General features: G+C 38.3%; 1 protein-coding gene across 2 annotated transcripts in view; it reads left to right on the top strand.

Moving 5' to 3' along the window:
- Window positions 1–18,812, top strand: part of LOC119792101 (Down syndrome cell adhesion molecule-like protein 1 homolog) — a 139,105-nt gene that overhangs the window by 93,199 nt on the left and 27,094 nt on the right. For both annotated transcript variants that reach the window (XM_038298569.1, XM_038298568.1), the window contains exons 14-21: window positions 167–263; window positions 392–520; window positions 638–805; window positions 1,781–1,851; window positions 2,304–2,544; window positions 6,722–6,868; window positions 7,119–7,274; window positions 11,302–11,441. In XM_038298569.1, the coding sequence (XP_038154497.1) occupies window positions 167–263; window positions 392–520; window positions 638–805; window positions 1,781–1,851; window positions 2,304–2,544; window positions 6,722–6,868; window positions 7,119–7,274; window positions 11,302–11,441 (1,149 nt within the window). The remainder of the gene's footprint in view (window positions 1–166; window positions 264–391; window positions 521–637; window positions 806–1,780; window positions 1,852–2,303; window positions 2,545–6,721; window positions 6,869–7,118; window positions 7,275–11,301; window positions 11,442–18,812) is intronic.

Below are 18,812 nucleotides of genomic sequence, written 5' to 3'. Positions count from 1 at the left end.
TTCCTTTGTATTTAATAGTTTGATCAAATATAATGAATAGACCCGGTCACCTAAGCAACCATAAACTATTGTTAAGGGACTTGTTTAAAACAATATAATGTTAAATCCTGACAAAATTAATTGGTTTATTATCGCTTTGATTTTCTTTTGGAATTTCTAAATGTAGCTAAAGCCGGCCGAGCGTGAGGATTCAGTTTTCTTCTCTTGTCATGCCATCAACTCTTATGGAGAAGGACGAGGCCTTATTCAGCTCACTGTGCAAGGTATTCATGTAAATTAAATGATGGAACTACTCTTTATTGCTAATACTCCCCCACTTGTGATGGTACTGTCTTGTCTCCTCTTCCTCTTTTTTGTCCTTAATTTACCTTATTTTACTTTCTTTTTTCAGAGCCTCCAGACCCTCCAGAGCTGGAGGTGCGAGAAGTGAAAGATCGTAGCATGAATCTTAGATGGACACAAAGATTTGATGGAAACAGTGTCATTACCTCTTATGACATTGAATACAAAAACAAGACAGGTAACTAACAAAAATCCTTGTTTTCATATCAACAAAGCATTTTGATGGTATGTTTTGATTATCAAAAACTGTAATAACGGCCACTGAAATTTGATCTTTTAATCCACTTTTTAACAGATACTTGGGAACTGAAACATGCCACTCGAAATATCTCTCCAACAAACAATCAGGCCAACATCGTGGACCTTCACCCTGCCTCTGTCTACAGCATCCGTATGTTTTCCTACAATGCAATAGGCAAAAGTGAGGCCAGTAAAGAGCTCACCATCAGCACCGAAGAAGCACGTAGGTTTCTAAAAAAGCACTACCTTTAATTTGCATGCACTTTAGTTAAAACACTTTCTTTTCTTTTTCTGATTGGACTGTTTTATGGATTTTTATTCAAATCCATCAGACAGTACAGTATATGAATAGAAAGTAAAGAAAAACACTTTATAAGGAAACTGTATCTAAAATATTAAAATTATTATATCAATTTTTGAGCAGTATAGCCATTTTAAAAGGATCAATATCAGTAAATCACCTTTGGGGTTATAACTCAAAATGAATAGGTTTTCATCTGGAAAAAAGAAACTGCTTTTAACTTTTCAACATGGAACAGTAAAGGAATGCTCCATTAGAGCAGAGGATTCTTTGACAAGGGCTATTTAGCATCAGGTCGAAGGCCTCCTAGGAGGTCCCGAAGGTAATGCAAGGGGATTATTACTTAAACTTTTGCTCGGTTTTACCACAAATTAATCGGGCATAGTAGCACCTACAATACTGTTACATTTACACAGCTTAAGAAGTTAGGTCTTTGTTGTAAGCACTTCAAAACGATATCATATGTACCCTGGCCTCCAAACCTTCACCCCCCCCACAAAACCCTAGAACTGGACATGTGAAGGTTGTTCTTGTTCCATCTCTTCATCAATCTGGGGTTCCAGGACTGAGGATCATTCAATCGCCACTCTAGGACATAATTTGTATGGATAAGCCTTTGCACGCGTCCCCTTCCTCCTACTATATGCAACTTTAAACGTCAGTAGGGGAGACTCTGCTTTCAACAAGCAATGGGGTAATTTGATTGGATATCTTTACTGTAGAGCAAATCTACCCTTGCACAGGTATTGAGCTAGCCTTCGTATATGGTATGCCTTAGATGCAATGAAATTGAATAGGTTCAAAAATTCTTCTGTTTTATATAAAAAATTATTAAAAATGGTTCAACTTTAAGCTGTTTATATGTGTTAAACGATTAGACTTTCTGTTTCTGAACAGAGCCTGACGGTCCTCCAATGGATGTAATCCTTCAGCCAGTGACCTCTCAAAGTATCCGAGTCACTTGGAAGGCAAGTATATTTAGCATGTGTCTTGCTGTCTTAAGAAGTACTCGGGCAAGTAAACTATCCTTTTATCTTAGCACCATACTTTAAGCTGTTTATTTACGAATTGCCTTTCACTATAATAAGTGAGCATAAGCAGCATAACTAAAAGGTATAAGAATACAGGAAGCCTTTATTGGATGACTGAATTTAACAGATAAGGAAGTATTTCAATGCTTAAACATAGCAGTTTCAAACATTGATACAACAGGATGTCAGGCTTAAAGTACTTTCTCCTATTACAAATTAGGAAGAAGGCACATGCTAAACTTAATTAGATGGATTTCACTTCGAAGAGAGATAGTACAGCAGATATATTTTTTTTAATAGTCCAATAGCCTGAGTTAACTCACGAAATAGCAAGTAAAAAGAAATTGTTTATTTGAGCTTTTGTTTCTTTCTCCTCAATCTATTTACAGGCTCCAAGGAAGGAGCTACAGAATGGGGTAATACGGGGTTACCAAATCGGTTACAGAGAGAATGGCCCTGGCAGCAATGGCCAGTACAGTATTGTTGAGATGAAAGCCACTGGGGACAGTGAGGTCTACACCTTAGACAACCTGAAGAAGTTTGCTCAGTATGGTGTGGTCGTCCAGGCCTTCAACAGAGCAGGCACAGGGCCTTCAAGTTCAGAAATCAATGCAACAACACTGGAGGATGGTAAGATTTAGCCTAAACAAATATTTCAGTAATTCTCAGCATTCTACTGGTGTTTTGTCTGTTTGCTAGCGTTAGTTCAGATGTCTTTGGCTACATTCACACTGACGCCTTTGATACTTAATTCCGAATTTTTTTTTTTTATGAGATCCGATTCTTTGCGTGGTCGTTCACATTACCAAATATATGCAACTTGTGTGCGATCTACAGTGTGAACTGCAATTATACAACTTAAGTGTCCGGCATGTGCAGTAGAGGATGGAATGACGTCACACGGGAGCGTGCTCTGTGTTTGCCGAAGTAAACATGGATGGTAGTGCTGGAGCGCATCTTGCAATTTTTCATTTGTTTACCAACAACAGTGTATTAACAACAAAATCTTTTCAAGAAGGTTGAAAGTAAAGACTGCTCTCTGCGTTATAGTCCAATATGGTGGTTGTTTTTCTAACTGCTTATGCTTCCTGCTATCGTTGCAAGACAGAGAATAGTGACCTTTCTCAAGTATTAATAACGTTCAGGTCGGATGAATGCAACATTGCCGTTTAGACACAGGTCACATTTGAAAAGATCAGATTTGTATCGGATTCAGGACCACATAGCAAAGTGGCCTTGGTCACGTTGGAAAAAATCGGATCTGTGTTGTTCAGTCTGTCATGAAAAGATCAGATACAGGTCATATGTGGGCAAATCGGACTTGTGTCACTCCAGGCTGCTGTGTTAGCGTAGCCTTTGAGGCAAGCAGTAGAGCATAGCTAATCAGCAAGAAGAAGTACAAATAATAGAAGACTTAACTGTCAATACTATGAATTATTTTCTTATTTTTACAATGTTCTTTATCTACTGCAGTTTTACTATTTTGCCCTTGTTTAGCTTATTCGTCATTTGATCTCTGTGTTGCTTTGTCATTCACAATGACTACATTTTCTCTATTCTCTAAAAGACAATAAATGGTTTGCAGTTAGAATCCAAACGTTTCAACAAGGACAGAGATAGTTTCAAACAAAGCGCAGTGCATTGAGTGAAACACCGATCTCAGAAGATACATGTTGAGAAGTTGACGTGCCCCTGACTGCTTAGGAGTAAACAAAATATTTCTGAGTGAGTGAACAAATAAATAAATGAGCTGCCAAAGCATGTTTTCTGAGATTAGATTGTTAAGAGCAACACTTTAGAATCTATCATCTCCATCTGGTGTATAACAATTTATCAATATTAAAAATAAAAATATTTAAATATAGTTCTAGGATGTCTGTGCCTCTTTTAATGACGATGCAATTAGGAAAAGAAATGTTTTCAACTGCACTTTCCAACAGTTCACATAGGTTTTTTTAAGCTTGACAAAGATTTAATAAAAAATTGATAATAATGTCTTTCCTCAAACCTAAAAAAAAAAAAAACATAAAAATTTGTTGTAACGTTCTTAGTAAATGTATTTCATTTACTGTATTTTTTTGAAAGATCAAAGCGAGCTAGAGACAGTTGAACATGACAGATTTTGTTTTCAATTGCATGAGAGATAACCAGGTTTCTAGTGCCTTGGTTTGGAACTGAAAAGGTGTTGCTCTCTCAAGTATCTCATTACTTGGTGCTGAGAAAACTCTAGACCAGTTTAGCAGTGGAACCAGTTTACATATAACCAAAATTCCTCATTTGATTGGGCATGGTTAATTCTTACACACATACAGTATAGAGCAGGTAGGCTAAAATTCTAAATGGCTAAAAAATAAAATGAATGCATGGTTGATTCACAACTTTCCACATTGCCTTCCTGAAAAAGTTCGGCACAAAATGAATTAAATGTAATCTCTAGCATTGTCATACAACTGATGGAATTTATATATATTTTTTTACTTTTTTTTTACTGCAAACTAAAATTAAAGCTAAATAACATTGATTAACTTTCAGCCACAAAAACAAGAACACACATGAATTGGTAAAGTAAAATTAAATGATTTTTCCTTAAGCAACATCATCTTACCGGTAGTTGATTTAATTTCATGCAATTGCTCTCAGTGTTGTACTACATTATATTTTTTTCAGTCTATTTTTAATTCAGGTCCCAATATTCTTAATAATATAAAAAAACACATGAATGTATAAATACAGTCATATTTGTCCACAGTTTGCTGGGTCTCATTGGTCTATAGAGGAGACATAGCCCCTCTAGTTCCTTCCTGTGGTTGTAACCCTGGCGACAGTGATATCGATGGCCATTATGATAATAATGATGCCAACAAGCATACTAAAAATAATTATAATTAGCTTGTCTCTCTGTCTGTCGTTCTCTCTTTCCCTCTCCTGGTTTCCTGCTGTAATTATCCACAGCTGAGTGCTTTGTCTCTCTGCTACCTCTTTTCATCTTTCTCCCCTTTGCTTTTAACTGTCCTCCTCAATACCCTCTTCTTTCTCTGCCCGTTTTCCCCATCTACCCCTGATTCTAGATTTATACACAAGGGCCTTTCTATATATATGCAGTTTTTCACTAAAACTAAACTAAAAATATATATATTAGTTTTCATGTTTATCTTTCTAATAATTCTGACAAACCTTTGAATCTGGTAAGGAACAGAATAAAAGCTAAGAAAATTGATGTTTTAGGCATCAACATTTTTGCTTGCATTCTAATTTTTAAATAGCCTCTGTGCTATCTTTTGATGCGTCCTCATTAGCTATCATTTACTTCAGAGGTCTATTAATGCATAGCTGTTTTGTTTTCTTACCCTCGTTTATTTTCTGCCTCCCTTCCTCCATCCTCCTCCCAACTTCCTTTTCTCCCCACCAGCTGCAGTGAAATTCTCTGGTGGACTTGGCGCAGTGTCCTTTTTCGATTGCATGCTGTCTTTTAGTCAACCCTCTTCCTCTCTTCCTGTCCATACCCCTCTCACAAGTTGACTTCTGTTCATCTTCAACAGTGGGAGTAATTCAAAGCCTGAATGGCTAGTGGTCAGTGGCAGCCAAAAGCTAAGACACCTGGACTGGAGGAAACAGAGTGGGGCCTGTATAAAGAAAGAGAGATTCTCCTGTAGATCAAAGTCAAGCACATGGAGGGGTTTTGTTGTTGTTGTGTTTATCAATTACTACTCTGTTCACCCACTTTAGGTTGGCTGTGAAATTGTCCAGTAGGTGTTACCAAAAAAGTGTTCTCATCTATTTTTTCAATTAACCACATGATTAATATTTTCGATAGGTGAAAACCATGGTGAAATGGTATATTATTTCATTTACTAGATACACTTAAAGGGAATTTTTTTGCTAATTAGTCCTTTACAGAATACTGAGAACTGTGTTTCTGTATTATTTTTTATGTGTAATGGCCTTTCTGTTAAGAGTTAGATTTTACTGTTTGTGCCTGCATTGGCATTATCGTTTGAAGAAATACACCAATTAGAGATTTGTGTCAGATATTTGATTTCTTAAAAGATTATTGGTTATATGGGCTTCTCGGTAGTGCAGTGGGTAGCACTGCTGCCTTGCGGGTTCGATCGGAGTCTTTCTGCATGGAGTTTGCATGTTCTCTCTGAGCATGCATGGTTTCTCTCTGGGTACTCCAGCTTCCTCCTACAGTCCAAAAAAATACTGTTAGGTTAATTGGCTTCTCTAAATCCTCCTTAGGTGTGAGTATGTGCATGAATGGTTGGTTGCCCTCCAATATACTGGCGACCTGTCCAGGGTGTACCCCGCCTCTCGCCCATAGACTGGAGATAGGTATCAGCATCCCTCCTGACCCTGCTTAGGATAAGAGTTACAAGAAATGGAAGGATGGATGGATTATTGATTATGTAAAACTTAGATAAAATAGTTAGATGGTTTATATTATTAAATGCTTTTAGATTGTATGCCAAAATCATCCGTATTAAGACAATAAAAGAAGTGAAACATTTCAGTTAGTGTGCAATGAATCTAAAATATATGAATGTTCAAGTTTTATCCTTACATTATGGAAAATAATTAACTTTATCACAATATGCTAATATTTTGAGAAGGACTTGTATATGGAGACAAAACCTTTAGACAATAGACAAAACCTTTTTGTGTCCTGTATTGTTTCTCTGATGTCCATATAACATATATATATAGAGAAGTTTCTGGAATTTAAAGTATTTATTGGAAAATATCTGTTGTGTTTATTTAAAATTTTAGACATATCTGTAAACATTTACTTTTGTCCTTTCTTTTTTAGTGCCCAGTCAGCCTCCTCAGAATGTACGAGCCATCTCTGTTACATCAGACCAGGCAGTGATCAACTGGGCAGAGCCTCCTAGAATGACTCTCCATGGTGTATTAAAAGGATATCGTGTTGTGTTCTGGGCTGTTTTCCCAGATGGAGGTAATCAATCAATCAATCAATGAGTCTGCCGTTTGAAAGTTTTTTTCCTCTAATAAATTTCTAAAAAGATAAATAGGATATTTTAGAAGTTTATAGTTTTACATGATGTAATAACAAATAATTAAAGGATGATCGTATGCTGTTACTTCTCAGTGATGTCAATAAAAATACCATCTTGTATGAAAACGTAAAAATTTTGATTATTTAATGTTTTAATTTTCACTCAAATCTTTGCCCTTACCATTCTCAGAGTGGAGTGAAATGCAAAACATAACAACCACAAAAGAACAAGTGGAGCTTAAAGGCCTTGAAAAGTTTACCAACTACAGCATCCAGGTGCTGGCCTTCACCCAGGCAGGGGATGGTGTTCGGAGCAACGTCCTGTACATCCAAACCCGTGAAGACTGTAAGTTTGTATTGAGTTGCTGTATCAACTTAAATAAACCAAGTTATTATTACCTGCAATAATGTTTAATTTGCCTTGACCCTGTTTTTGAAGCAGCTTTAAGGATTTTTTTTTCCTCTCGGTTTAGGCAGCAGTGTGGGAGGCAGGGAGCCAGCGGGTGTAGAGGGGGTCTTTGTTAGGCTGAGGTTGCTGATTAACAACCTCTTTGTGCTCTGATGTGCCATTACTAGTGCTAATGAAAATTAAAAAGCCAAAAAGTGTGTGCGGCTAACAACCCTAAGGGTGTCAGTCCGTGTGTGTGCATATGTGTGTGCATTCGGTGTGTTAAAAGCGTCTTTACATGTAGACATGTCTTTAAGGTGATGTGCACATAGCACTGCGTGTGTGCACGTTCATTGGTGTTTGTGCAAGTCTAGCTCACAAAGAAGCAGGAGGAAAGGGATTAATTCTTTGTGGTTTAGAGAGAATTAATTTTGTGCTTACACTGGCGGGCTGTGGATTACATCCGTATCCGCCTCTCCTCTCCATCCCTAGGGTCAGTCAGCAGAGGAGGCAGGCGTCTTGAGATGGAGAAAATGAGAGAGCACAAGAGAGAGGGGAAGCAAGATTCTAAGGAGTGTCATTTCAAAAAAGGCCTTTAGCTTTGCCATATTTCCATTCCATGTATTAACTGGCCTTAGTGAAAGAGCTCCTCAGATGTGTGTATTTTCTCAGTCTTTGAGTGATTGTCTGTCCAAGTCTTTCTTTTCACCCTTGATTTGTGTTGACAGTGTGTCTTGGGGCAACTACTTCACAAATGTTATCTGCCTGTCTTAGCCTAAACACTTTTCTCTGACCTCAGTGTTGTCTGTAACACATGGAGAAGTGTTTGCAAAATAATTGTTCAAACAGGCATTTCTCAGTCTGACATTTGTTTATTTTTGCTCTAAATATATATGTTCAAACGCACTGGACAGTAAGCTTAAGAAAATTTAACATTTTCAATTATTTGCATTGTTTTTACCACAGAAATCATTAAGGCCCTTGTGACCCAGAGGTATTTTCTCCTTTTTTTTGTTTTTTAGGGTGCTATGAGGTAAAATAGCTGAAGTTAGGTGTGTGGAGAGGCCTGCTGTGTTTGCAAAAATGTTGTAAAAGCAATCCTCTTTGAAATGCTCAGTGCAAAGATGAAAGGCTTTCGGAAGTTTAGCAGGTAGATTTCCTTAAAAAATAGAATCTATGCGTCTTTGAGGGCTCAGATGAAGGCAGTAAAAAAGAAATGTCTCGTTGTTGCAGCCATTAACAGAGCAGCTGCTGCACTTAGCTCTTTGCTTAGCCCTGTCTGTTTGGATGCTTGGTGACGGTGAGCTTCGAGAAAGCACCTGCTAGAGGGCAGGCTCAGATGAGGCGAATGGTTATTTCCCAAAATGACCTCATAAAGGGCAATATTTTGAAACTGAGCATTTTGATCAGACATTAGCGAGACAGGTATGGGGCAAAAGAAGCCAAACGACCCCTATTCCAAAGGGATGGACCCATTTCCATTTCAATGTGCATGTTGTCTAAGCAAAATTAAGGCTTTGTTGGGCTACTGTATAAAGCAACTGAACGCTATTTCTGTAATTTTAATTGAAAAAGCTTCCTGGATGGGAAGCAAACTGTCTTCAAACTTCGAAACAAAGTCCAGTGGTTGTTTTTGTTTTGGAATTATGGAAATTTAATGGGAAAAAAAGCTTTTTGGGGTCATAGAATGATTCTATAGGGTATTTGGTGCTGGTTCTCAAGGTCTCTGAATACCGTGTTTAACATTGGTTGGGCTGAAATAGGCATATTTGCTGTTCTATGAGCCCTAATGCAAGCCTGGTTAAAAGCCTTAGAAGGAAACGACAGGTTTTCGTCCTTTTATGGTATGCTCATGAATATTTAGATGAGCCGTGCTCTGATTGGCAGCGAAGCTGCTGAGTAAAGACGCATCATAGCAACAAGCACTCACTCACTAAAACATTAAAATTGTTGATATGGTAGGGTGATCAGACGTTCCCTTTTTGTCAGACATGTCCTCCTTTTCAAACATAAAAAAATGTCTGGGGGGAATTTCAAAATCGTCCAGGAGATTGGTCTACTACAGTGCAGTCGCCCCCTTGGGCCAGTGAACCAGTGGGCTGTTCTGTATGTCGATTTTGGGGCATGACAGAAGTAAAGGCCAGAACCACATAAGGCAATATTCTGAATTTGCCCATTTTATGGTGGAAGTTTAGAATTGTGAGATTTGCAGAGAAAGGAGGTGTCGATGGGGATTGAACTTCTCTGTATGTTCATTTCACCCACTGAACTATCGTTATTCATCTATCACAATATAAATTCTGTTTTGCATTCTATGACCCCTTTAGTGGTTATCAACTTCTGACATGACCTGATCAGATGAAACTGCAGACACTGGAGAGCATTTTAGTGCAGGGGAAACACTTCTCTCTTCAATGCATCTTCAGTGCTTTCACATGTTGTCTTTGAAGTCTCCAACAACACAAAAAAAAGTCCCCAGTTGCACAGACCCAGATGAACACTGAATGAGAAATTAAAACCAAATACAAAAATGTTATGGTGATAACTTAAGGCCAGGTCACCTTGGTTCCATCTGACTATGCCTAGCTCTGATTCTATTTGTTTTCTATAACAATAGCTGCAGTGTAGTATATAGAGAGGCTCATACTACTCAAAGGGTGAGCAGATCCCAATCTACGCAGAACTGTGCCACATTTTTCATCACCGTCCCAGAGTCCCACAGGTTAGCTATCTATGAGCTCTAAGTGCCACAACCTCATACCATCCAATTTTCATCAGATGGTAAATCGTGTGTGGAGTTCAGACCTATAATGTGCTGGTCATTTAAAATGCATGTGACTGGTCAGACTGCAAGCTATTCTCTGCAGCTTTGCTTGCATAGCTCCAAATGAGATAGACCTCTTTCGTTGCACTTATGCAGCAATTGGGGATTGGCAGCAGAAAGGAGACAAGGTAAGGGAAAAAAACATGTATGTTTCGAGGAAAATACAAAGTCAAATCTCTTAATCACAAGTCAAAAGAGACAGTTTTGCCCTTTTCAGAAACAAAGTGCATGTATAGGAAGTGGGGTAGGCTTGGACCAGCACACATTTCAATAAACAGTGTACTTTACCAATGTAAGGAGTTCATTATTACATAAGACAGATAAAGTGGAATACAGAGCCTCTTTGAGCTTGAAAACACTAATGGATGCTTAGGAGGGAAAAGGCAGTACATGTTCAATTTATTGCATCCACCTCTTTATGAAATATAAAAAATGTTGGCAAAAAAAGCACCTTGCTACTGCATTCACCATTTTGTAAACCACCCCATTCTCCTGTGCAGGATTTTAATTTTCCTTAAACATAGTTTTTATCATATGTCTTTTTATTACAATATTTTTTAAGCGCATTGTGCAGAGGTCATTAAGAAAGTAGGCTGCTGCTTTGTACTTTTTTTGACAGCTGGCCCAGCTCCGTAGCCGTTTCTGAAGCTCTGCATTCTTTAAATTTAAAAATGGCCATTGAATGTCAATTTTATGAGTGTTCATAAACTGACATAGTCAAATGTGGGACATTGTTTGAATTTGAGGCACACAGGGAAAGAGGTGGAAAATTCAGCACAGTCCTGCACAGACCTAGACATGTGCTGACTATATGCATAGCTAGTGTTTGTTGATGCATGCTAGCGGCAGAGGAACAGAAGAAAAATCTCATTAGAGCTTGCGAAGTTGGACGCAAATGGTTTGAGCTAGCCATGAAAAACACATAGCTTATCACGGAAACTTTGGGCCAAGCATACCACCTATCCAAAATAAAAAAAACACAATCTGATTAGATAGTCTTGGCTACATAATTTATGCAACATCTTTATGCAAACACTACTTTATAAAAGTCCACAATCATTCATTTTAAACCAATAGAAAATAAAATTGATCAATCATGAGAATTTGGATGTGCAATAAATGCCTTGGGGTGACTGTTTCATTTTCCCTCATATGATTCAGATCCTGGACCCCCAGCTGGAATTAAAGCAGTGCCCTCCTCTGCCAGCAGTGTGGTAGTGTCGTGGTTACCCCCTCACAAGCCAAATGGAATTATCCGCAAGTACACAATCTACTGCTCCAGCCCCGGCTCTGGCCAACCGGTGAGTTACAAGGGGGTGCATTGGATTTCGGTCATGAAATATTTATAAAAACTAGTAAGAGGTAGGTAGACCAGGTCCTTAAAAGAATTACCTTCCTTTGTGGACCATTGTGTCATGTGAATGATGGCAATGTCATTAATATTTTTTCGGAGTTTCTACATGCATATCTGTGTTTCTCTGTGTGTGTGTTTGAGGCCTATTGCTGCAGTCTCAGCAAGACGTGCATGAAATTATCTCTCTCATACTGCAGTGTGTGTGCATGCAAGCTCACCCTCCAGCCTCATTTACATATCTGCGTCTCATCTCGTTGCCAGGACAACCTCATCTGTTCATCAACCTGGGTGGAAAATAAGCCAAAAGCAAACACCCCCCTCACTCTCTCTCTCTCTCAAATGCATACATGCACACAGAAACACATGATTTTAAGTGGAAAACATTCAGAAATGTATCACACCCTTCATGAAGGGCTTCATTCATGCACAGTATACATTTGATGTTTCTTTTATTACCGTGAATTCAAAAGCAACAAATATATTTGCTGTTGATAGACACACAAGCATGCTCATGCACCCCACAGACCTTTCAAGAAATATAAATGCATCTTGTTCTGCACCTCCCTCACTCACAAATCATTCCTTATATCTACGCATCTATCCATCTATCTCTTTCTTTCGGGTCCCCTCTTTCTGTCTCCCAAGCCCCCATGCAGCGTTTGGGATGATTACTATGTAAATGAGTGCGACTGGAGAAGGGGAAGGAGGGATGGGGGGAGGGGGGTCAAACACTCCGCATGGGGAGTACTTTTGTTCCTCTTTTCATTATCTTGCTCTATCGTTCCCCGGATCATCACTATCTCCACACAAGAGGAATATATTTTAATATCCGTTACAGCAGTGCACACTTTGTCAATCCTTCCTCCCAAGATCTTCCCACCTGTACTGTACGATCATCCTACTTGCTGCAGAGAGTATAGAGAGGGATTTACAGATACATAAAAATAGAGCTGAGGACAGGGACTGCAGAAAACACAATAGGTTATCTTTGGATTGATGTATAGATAAGTGGAATTACAGGGAAAAGTTCTGACAAGAAAAATGAGGAGATAGATAAGCAGTCATAGGGGAATAGAAAAATGTGTGCATTCGATAGGAAAATTAGATAATGGTGGCACCAATAAAAGGAAAAGAACACATTAATGTCTTAATAACTGTGAACGTGTCTGCCATTTAGGAGAAAATAAAGTTTACTTTAGTGCTGCTGGGTTTGTTTGTGCTTCCTGTTAATTTATTTCAACCCCTTGTTGCCTATATGTGTATTAAGAAGGGACAGAGAGAGCACATTATACTTCGTAAGGAAGCTTAGGTCCTTCAGCGTTTGCAGCAAGATGCTACTTATGTTCTACATGTCTGTTGTGGAGAGTTGGGACCTCTTTTGCCATCATCTGCTGAGATAACAATATTAGAACTAATGACTTAAAAAAGCTCAACAAACTAATAAAGAAGGCAAGCTCTGTTCTAGAAACTAAAAGACTATTTCACAAACATAATTTTTCATAAAGTGAAGAACATTATGGGCAACAGTGAGCTTTTTTTTCAGAGGATTATTAAACAACAATGTGTCTTCAATAAGAGGCTTCTCCATTTCTGGTTCAAGACAGACCAATACAGAAGATCTTTCCTGCCCAAAGTTATCAATGCCTACAACACATGGATAAAAATATGAGTTAATTTCCCTTTTGGATTAATAAAGTATTTTTGAATTGAATTGAATCTATATATATATAAATATATATAGATTTTTGCCTTTAACCAGTGTTCAAATTGAAATTTCTAACCTTTCTATTTATTGTAAAAATTAATAAAAAGTGGGTGACAACATTTGTAACGGTCAATCGGTCTTTGTCAGACACGTGACTGACACGCCCCCTAGCGCCATTTTTGTGGTGAGCGGAAGAAAAACAAAACAGCAGAAAACAAGAGGAGAGCGCTGCCAGCAGTGAGGATTATCAGTTAAATGGAAAAGAACAAGAAAACTGAACGGATACCCTACCCAGACAAACTTTCTAAAGCTGCTAGGGAACGATATTATATATTATTATTATAGTGACAAGGCAGATGTTGTGGGCAGTTGCACAGATAGCTGCAGTTATTAGAGCAGTTTGTGCTGCTCATCAGACTGAATGAAAAAACTTGTCATAATTTTTGCACATTGATAAGTTGCACACTGTATTTGCTGTTCACTTTACCCAGGCCTGTTTTCACTGGGATCTGCAGTCTTCTTCACAGATATCACCTGTTAGGTAATATCTCTACGGAAGACCACAGACCACAGTGAAAACAAGTCCTGGGAAAATGAAAATCTTCTAATTTAATCTAAAGAGCAATCTGCTATATACGAGGGAGGAAGAAAAAGTAAAACATTTGAAGCTTTGCACTGTTCTGCATTATTTATGTATTTGAGATTTTGTATTGCATTTTCATAAATTCTCTGCTTGATTGAAAAGATAATAACAACACTTGTTTCAAATTTCAAATCCACTCTTTATTGTACACACATTTTTACAACTTCAGAAACATTGTTAATATTTGAAGTGATGGTGAAACTTATATTTGTTTTGCTGTTATTTTTCAAAAGTAACTTTAAAAAAAGCAAAATTCTATTTGTGTGAAAAGAAGAATAAAAAAAGAAGAATAAAGTTGAAACAGTACTTGATCTTGCATTCATTTATTAGCTGGTTTCTCTGTGAAAATTTCAAAACAGTCAATAATCACTGTGACTCTATGTCCAAAGGTCTCCACAAACTGATGAGGCATAATTTTGTGCAAGGTGTCTCTATCTGGCCACACAATTGCACGCTTTAGATTTGCATATAAAAATGACACCATTTCATTGAATGTTCTGTACACTTACTTTGGTGAAACACGGAAGAGATAAGCAAGGTGTTGTGAGGGCAGATCCAATCTCAGACGCATGAAGGTTAACAGAAGCATTTGAAATGGACTGAGAATTTTATTTTGAGCAGACATGAGAGGCAGCAAAAAATTAAACAAAGCCATAAAGGTTGCCAAGTTTGGTAGACCCGTATAGTACTTGACTTTTTCATTACTGTCTCCAAAGAAGCCATCAGAGATCTGAAGCTCATCAAGTTCACGCCGCAGCTCTCTGTTTTCTTCCAAAAGACGGTTCATCTCTGCACACCTGAGCACACACAGGTTACATTCTGTCTGTCCTTCCTGTCCTTTCATCAGCCTGATGGAGCCCCGTTTCAGTTGCTTGCAGGGCATTCTTTTTCAGCTGTTCCCGATAACCACGTCTTAAAGAGCGTTCTGTGTCTGTTGGTCTGATGTCAGTGTGGCCCAGATGCAGGGATGGAGCCCAGTCTGGGTCAGTCTCCATCATCTCATATGCGGGTTGACCTGCAAAGTAGATGAAAGGTTGAGTGTTTTACACATCTATTCAAAACACCATATAAAGCACCTTAATAACAGAGCCCATTAGATTAGATGAGTTATAAAATAAGATATGCTTATGTTTCCCACAGTGGGGAAATTTGCTATACCGAAACAGCACAAGTACATCGGACTAGTAAGGCCAGAGGTAAATAAATAAACTGAAAAGCTTACAGGACGAACAAAGGATTATAATAAATAAACTTAAGTAGATTGCACAGGATGAATTAATGCAGTGAGTTGGCTGATGAGTGGGTATGTACAGTGTTTTTATATGTACAGTGTTTTTATATGTACACTGTATTTATATATATTTATTCATAAAAAAATATATTTGTATTGCAGATTGTGTAAATGATTATATACAGATAATGCATTATTTATTAAATTTTAGCGGTCTAAAAAAGAAATATAACAAACATCACTTTCCGCTTCTCTTCCACAGCATATTTCAGTAGGTTTACATGAACTCCTGCAACTTTATAAGCAAACCATTTCAGCGTGTTGATTTCTATTAGTGTATATTTATAAGGACTTACCTTTGTGAAAATGCCGAGAGCAAACACGAACATGAGGAGATATTTTATGAAACATGATGTCTTTCCTTCTTACAGCAGCGACCCACGGAGCCCGACGCCTCTTTGTTAAGTCCTCTGTCTGCGCTCCGTATTTTTTTTCCAAGTGGGGAATACGAAAAACCGTACGGCCCCATCGGCTGTTTTCTGTTTAGAATTACTATTGCATCCTTTGACGCAGCACCAGTGTCCCATTATTTCCAAAGAAGCAACTAGAACACGTCTGCTCTCTGTTAGTTTTCTTTTCTTCGTTGCTGCTGTCTCTTCACCACAGAAATGGCGCTAACTACCCTAAATGAATTGCGCTTTTGCGGAAGTGACGTACACTGTCACAGACCGATTATAACGTACACCGTTAGTGAAAAGTTGTGATGGAAACAAGAATTTGTGAAAAACCTGTAACTGAGGGAAGACGCATGCTATTTTGCTATTTGGCTGTGTACGTAATACAAAAGGATTATTCTATATTTGCAATCTCGGGCTTCAAGGGGTTATAGTACCTCAACAGATACAAAAATAGCTCACCCTGTGTCTTTTTCAGTATCTCTGTCCACACTAAAGAATGTTAGTAACTTAATCCTATACAATCCTACATAGACATAGGTGTGAAGAGTTCATTGAATCTCTCTTAAACAGATCAGCAATTAATGTATCTGTGGACCTCTAATACCTACTCCATTCCAGATTAGAAGGGCTGAGCTCAGCTGATCTAGGAAACTTAGATCTCATGGTTTTGACCTTTACTTTAGCTTTATAACCCATTTGACTCCAGTATGATTTCCTTTTTCTGCTATCTATCATAGATTTAAGTTCTGTTAAATCACTTAGGTGTGTTAAAACACGTTTTAGGTGGTGGAAGATATTAGATGGTGCCGCCACACCTTTGTGTTACATTTGTGATCTTGTTTTCATTTTATCACTCTATCAATACTTCAGCTGAAAGCACAGCAACAGACTGAATGGCCAAGGAAGCCTGTGGTAGGTGTAAGTCTTATGGTGTGAAGAGTAGGACGTAACATGTCTGCGTCAGGTTGTGTGTGTGTCCAGAACGGTGAGTTAGCTCATGAGTAGGTGTAGAGTAGGAGTTGAGGGAATACAGGTATATTGGTGGGTTAGAGGATAGTGATTGACAATAAGAAAAAAAAATAGGGCAATGTTTGCCTTGTGAAAATGTGTGATTGTGTGTGTTGAGGGGAAAGTGATCCGTACATGTCTAGACAGCAGACGCATGGCTGGGTTAAACACACTCCAATTACATATCCACCTCCAGGTTATATATGTCACTCTATGTGTGTATCTATTGGTGTGTCAGGGCCTTCATGCATGTGCATTTGTGTGTCCCTCTATGTTTTTCTAACCATTTCTGTGTCTCTGTGTATGGGTATCTCTTTGCCTCTGCCCCAAAAGGGATCCTAGACATGACTGTTCATGATATCGTCAAATGAATAATTTGTCTGTTCTATGTTAGCTTCCTCTGTCATATATGTGATTCTCAAGAAGAGTGGAGGGAAAGCAAGGGGTTTCCTCTCCCCAGTCTAACCTTCAGATAATTTTTTTATTTTACTTGCTTTTCTCCCTGCCTTCAGCTTTTTACGTTCATACAATTTTGCATCATAACATGTCTAATATGCCTCTGCTACTTAGAGTAGATCTCATCATTCTGTATGTTCTACCTCAACACAGTTTAGATAAAACACACTGCATGTAGAACTAGGTTAAAATTACTGCAATACTCACTTAGTCTTTTACATTACATCAACTGGGGAGTGGTGGCCTAGGGCCTACAGTAACTGCTAGGGCATAGTGCTTAGAATCCTGAGGTTCTGAGTTCAAGCCCCACTACCAAAGACTGCCACACTGGGTAAGACCATTAACCCCCCCTGGGCACCCCACGATGGCAGCCCGCGGCTCCCCAAAGGGATTGGTTAAATGCAGAGGTAAATTTCTCCAATGTGTGATCAATAAAGTTCAGTTATTTTTTTACTTATTTATTATTATTTAACTGTGCCTTGAAAAAAAGAAGTAACCCTTTAATTCTTTATAATCTTAACACATTATACAAACAGTAATCGATTTATTGGGGGTATTTATGTTGTATACCAACACAGTATAGAACATAGTAAAGGTATACAATGATATACAATTTTAGTCCCCTAGACTCTCATATCCTTAAAGGTATAGTGGAGGATGTTCTTTTTCCAGGTGGATCGTCAAAATAAATGGTCCTCCTAATTGTCAATCATTCTGGTGATATGTTTACAAAAGGCCGTCCTACGTGCTCGCCTCCATTTTCACTTACCGGTGGTGAGTCTTACGTAGTGGATGCATACAGCAACTTTTAAACAGGGCATACACAAGGGGAAATGGGCATGTGCATGCTCTTGCACGTGATTATAGATGTTCTCTCTCAAGAACAGGGCAGGGTTGTGCATGTGCATTTTTTTTTTAATAAGTAGTTCAAAAATTCGCCCAAATCCTCCACTATGTCTTTAAGTGATGCAAGAATTGTGCTATGGGAATGTTTTTTTTTCAGCTTTCACTGGGAAGCAGATCAGAGTCAGTAGGGATGGATGTGGCTCAAAACATGACAATTTTGTAAGACTAGACTGTGGTTGAGTTTCAGATCCTAGCAGAACAACTATAAACATCCAGTATCTTGATTCAGTGGTCAGATTCAAATCCAATTGAGATGACCTAGCTATGCAAACTAGGTAAAACAGTAAAAAGCACATTGTCATCCAGACTCAATCCTACATATTTGTGATTTCTATCTGCTCCATTACACCAAATCTATGCAATTGCATTACCTTCTCAGCAGCTCTTAAAGGATACAGACTTTTGTCATGATTAGTGTTGCGCCAATGCCATTTTTTTGGCCCTAATACCGATACCCAATACCTGGCTGTGCAGTATTGGCGATACCAATACCACACTGATACCATCTGTTTGAAAATGATGTGTGTGTGTATATATATGAAGAACTGCATACTACTTGGATGTAAAATAATTGTCGTCATGGCTTTGTCAAGCTGCTGCCTACCTTTGTGAAGCAGGAAGAAGACTAATACACAGTAAATCTAGTGAAACTTTTTATTGCCTACCTGGAATGGGTGACAATAGATAAATAAATTTTTGGCTGTCAAAATGGTATCGTTGCCCTATTTGTTGGTACTCACCGATACCACCATTTTAGTGCTGTATCGGGCCCTGTTCGATACTGGTATCGGTATCGGTGCAACACTAGTTATGATTAATTGATTTAAATCTGATAGAATGAGGCAAGGAAACCCCTAAAACATGCAAGACTTTTGCTCCAGGAGACCATGGTTAAAGACAACTTCAGTAGA

Source organism: Cyprinodon tularosa, unplaced genomic scaffold (assembly GCF_016077235.1).
Source record: "Cyprinodon tularosa strain WSP-4 unplaced genomic scaffold, ASM1607723v1 ctg41, whole genome shotgun sequence".
NCBI lineage: Eukaryota > Metazoa > Chordata > Actinopteri > Cyprinodontiformes > Cyprinodontidae > Cyprinodon > Cyprinodon tularosa.
This window is presented reverse-complemented; position numbering and strand designations above follow the sequence as displayed.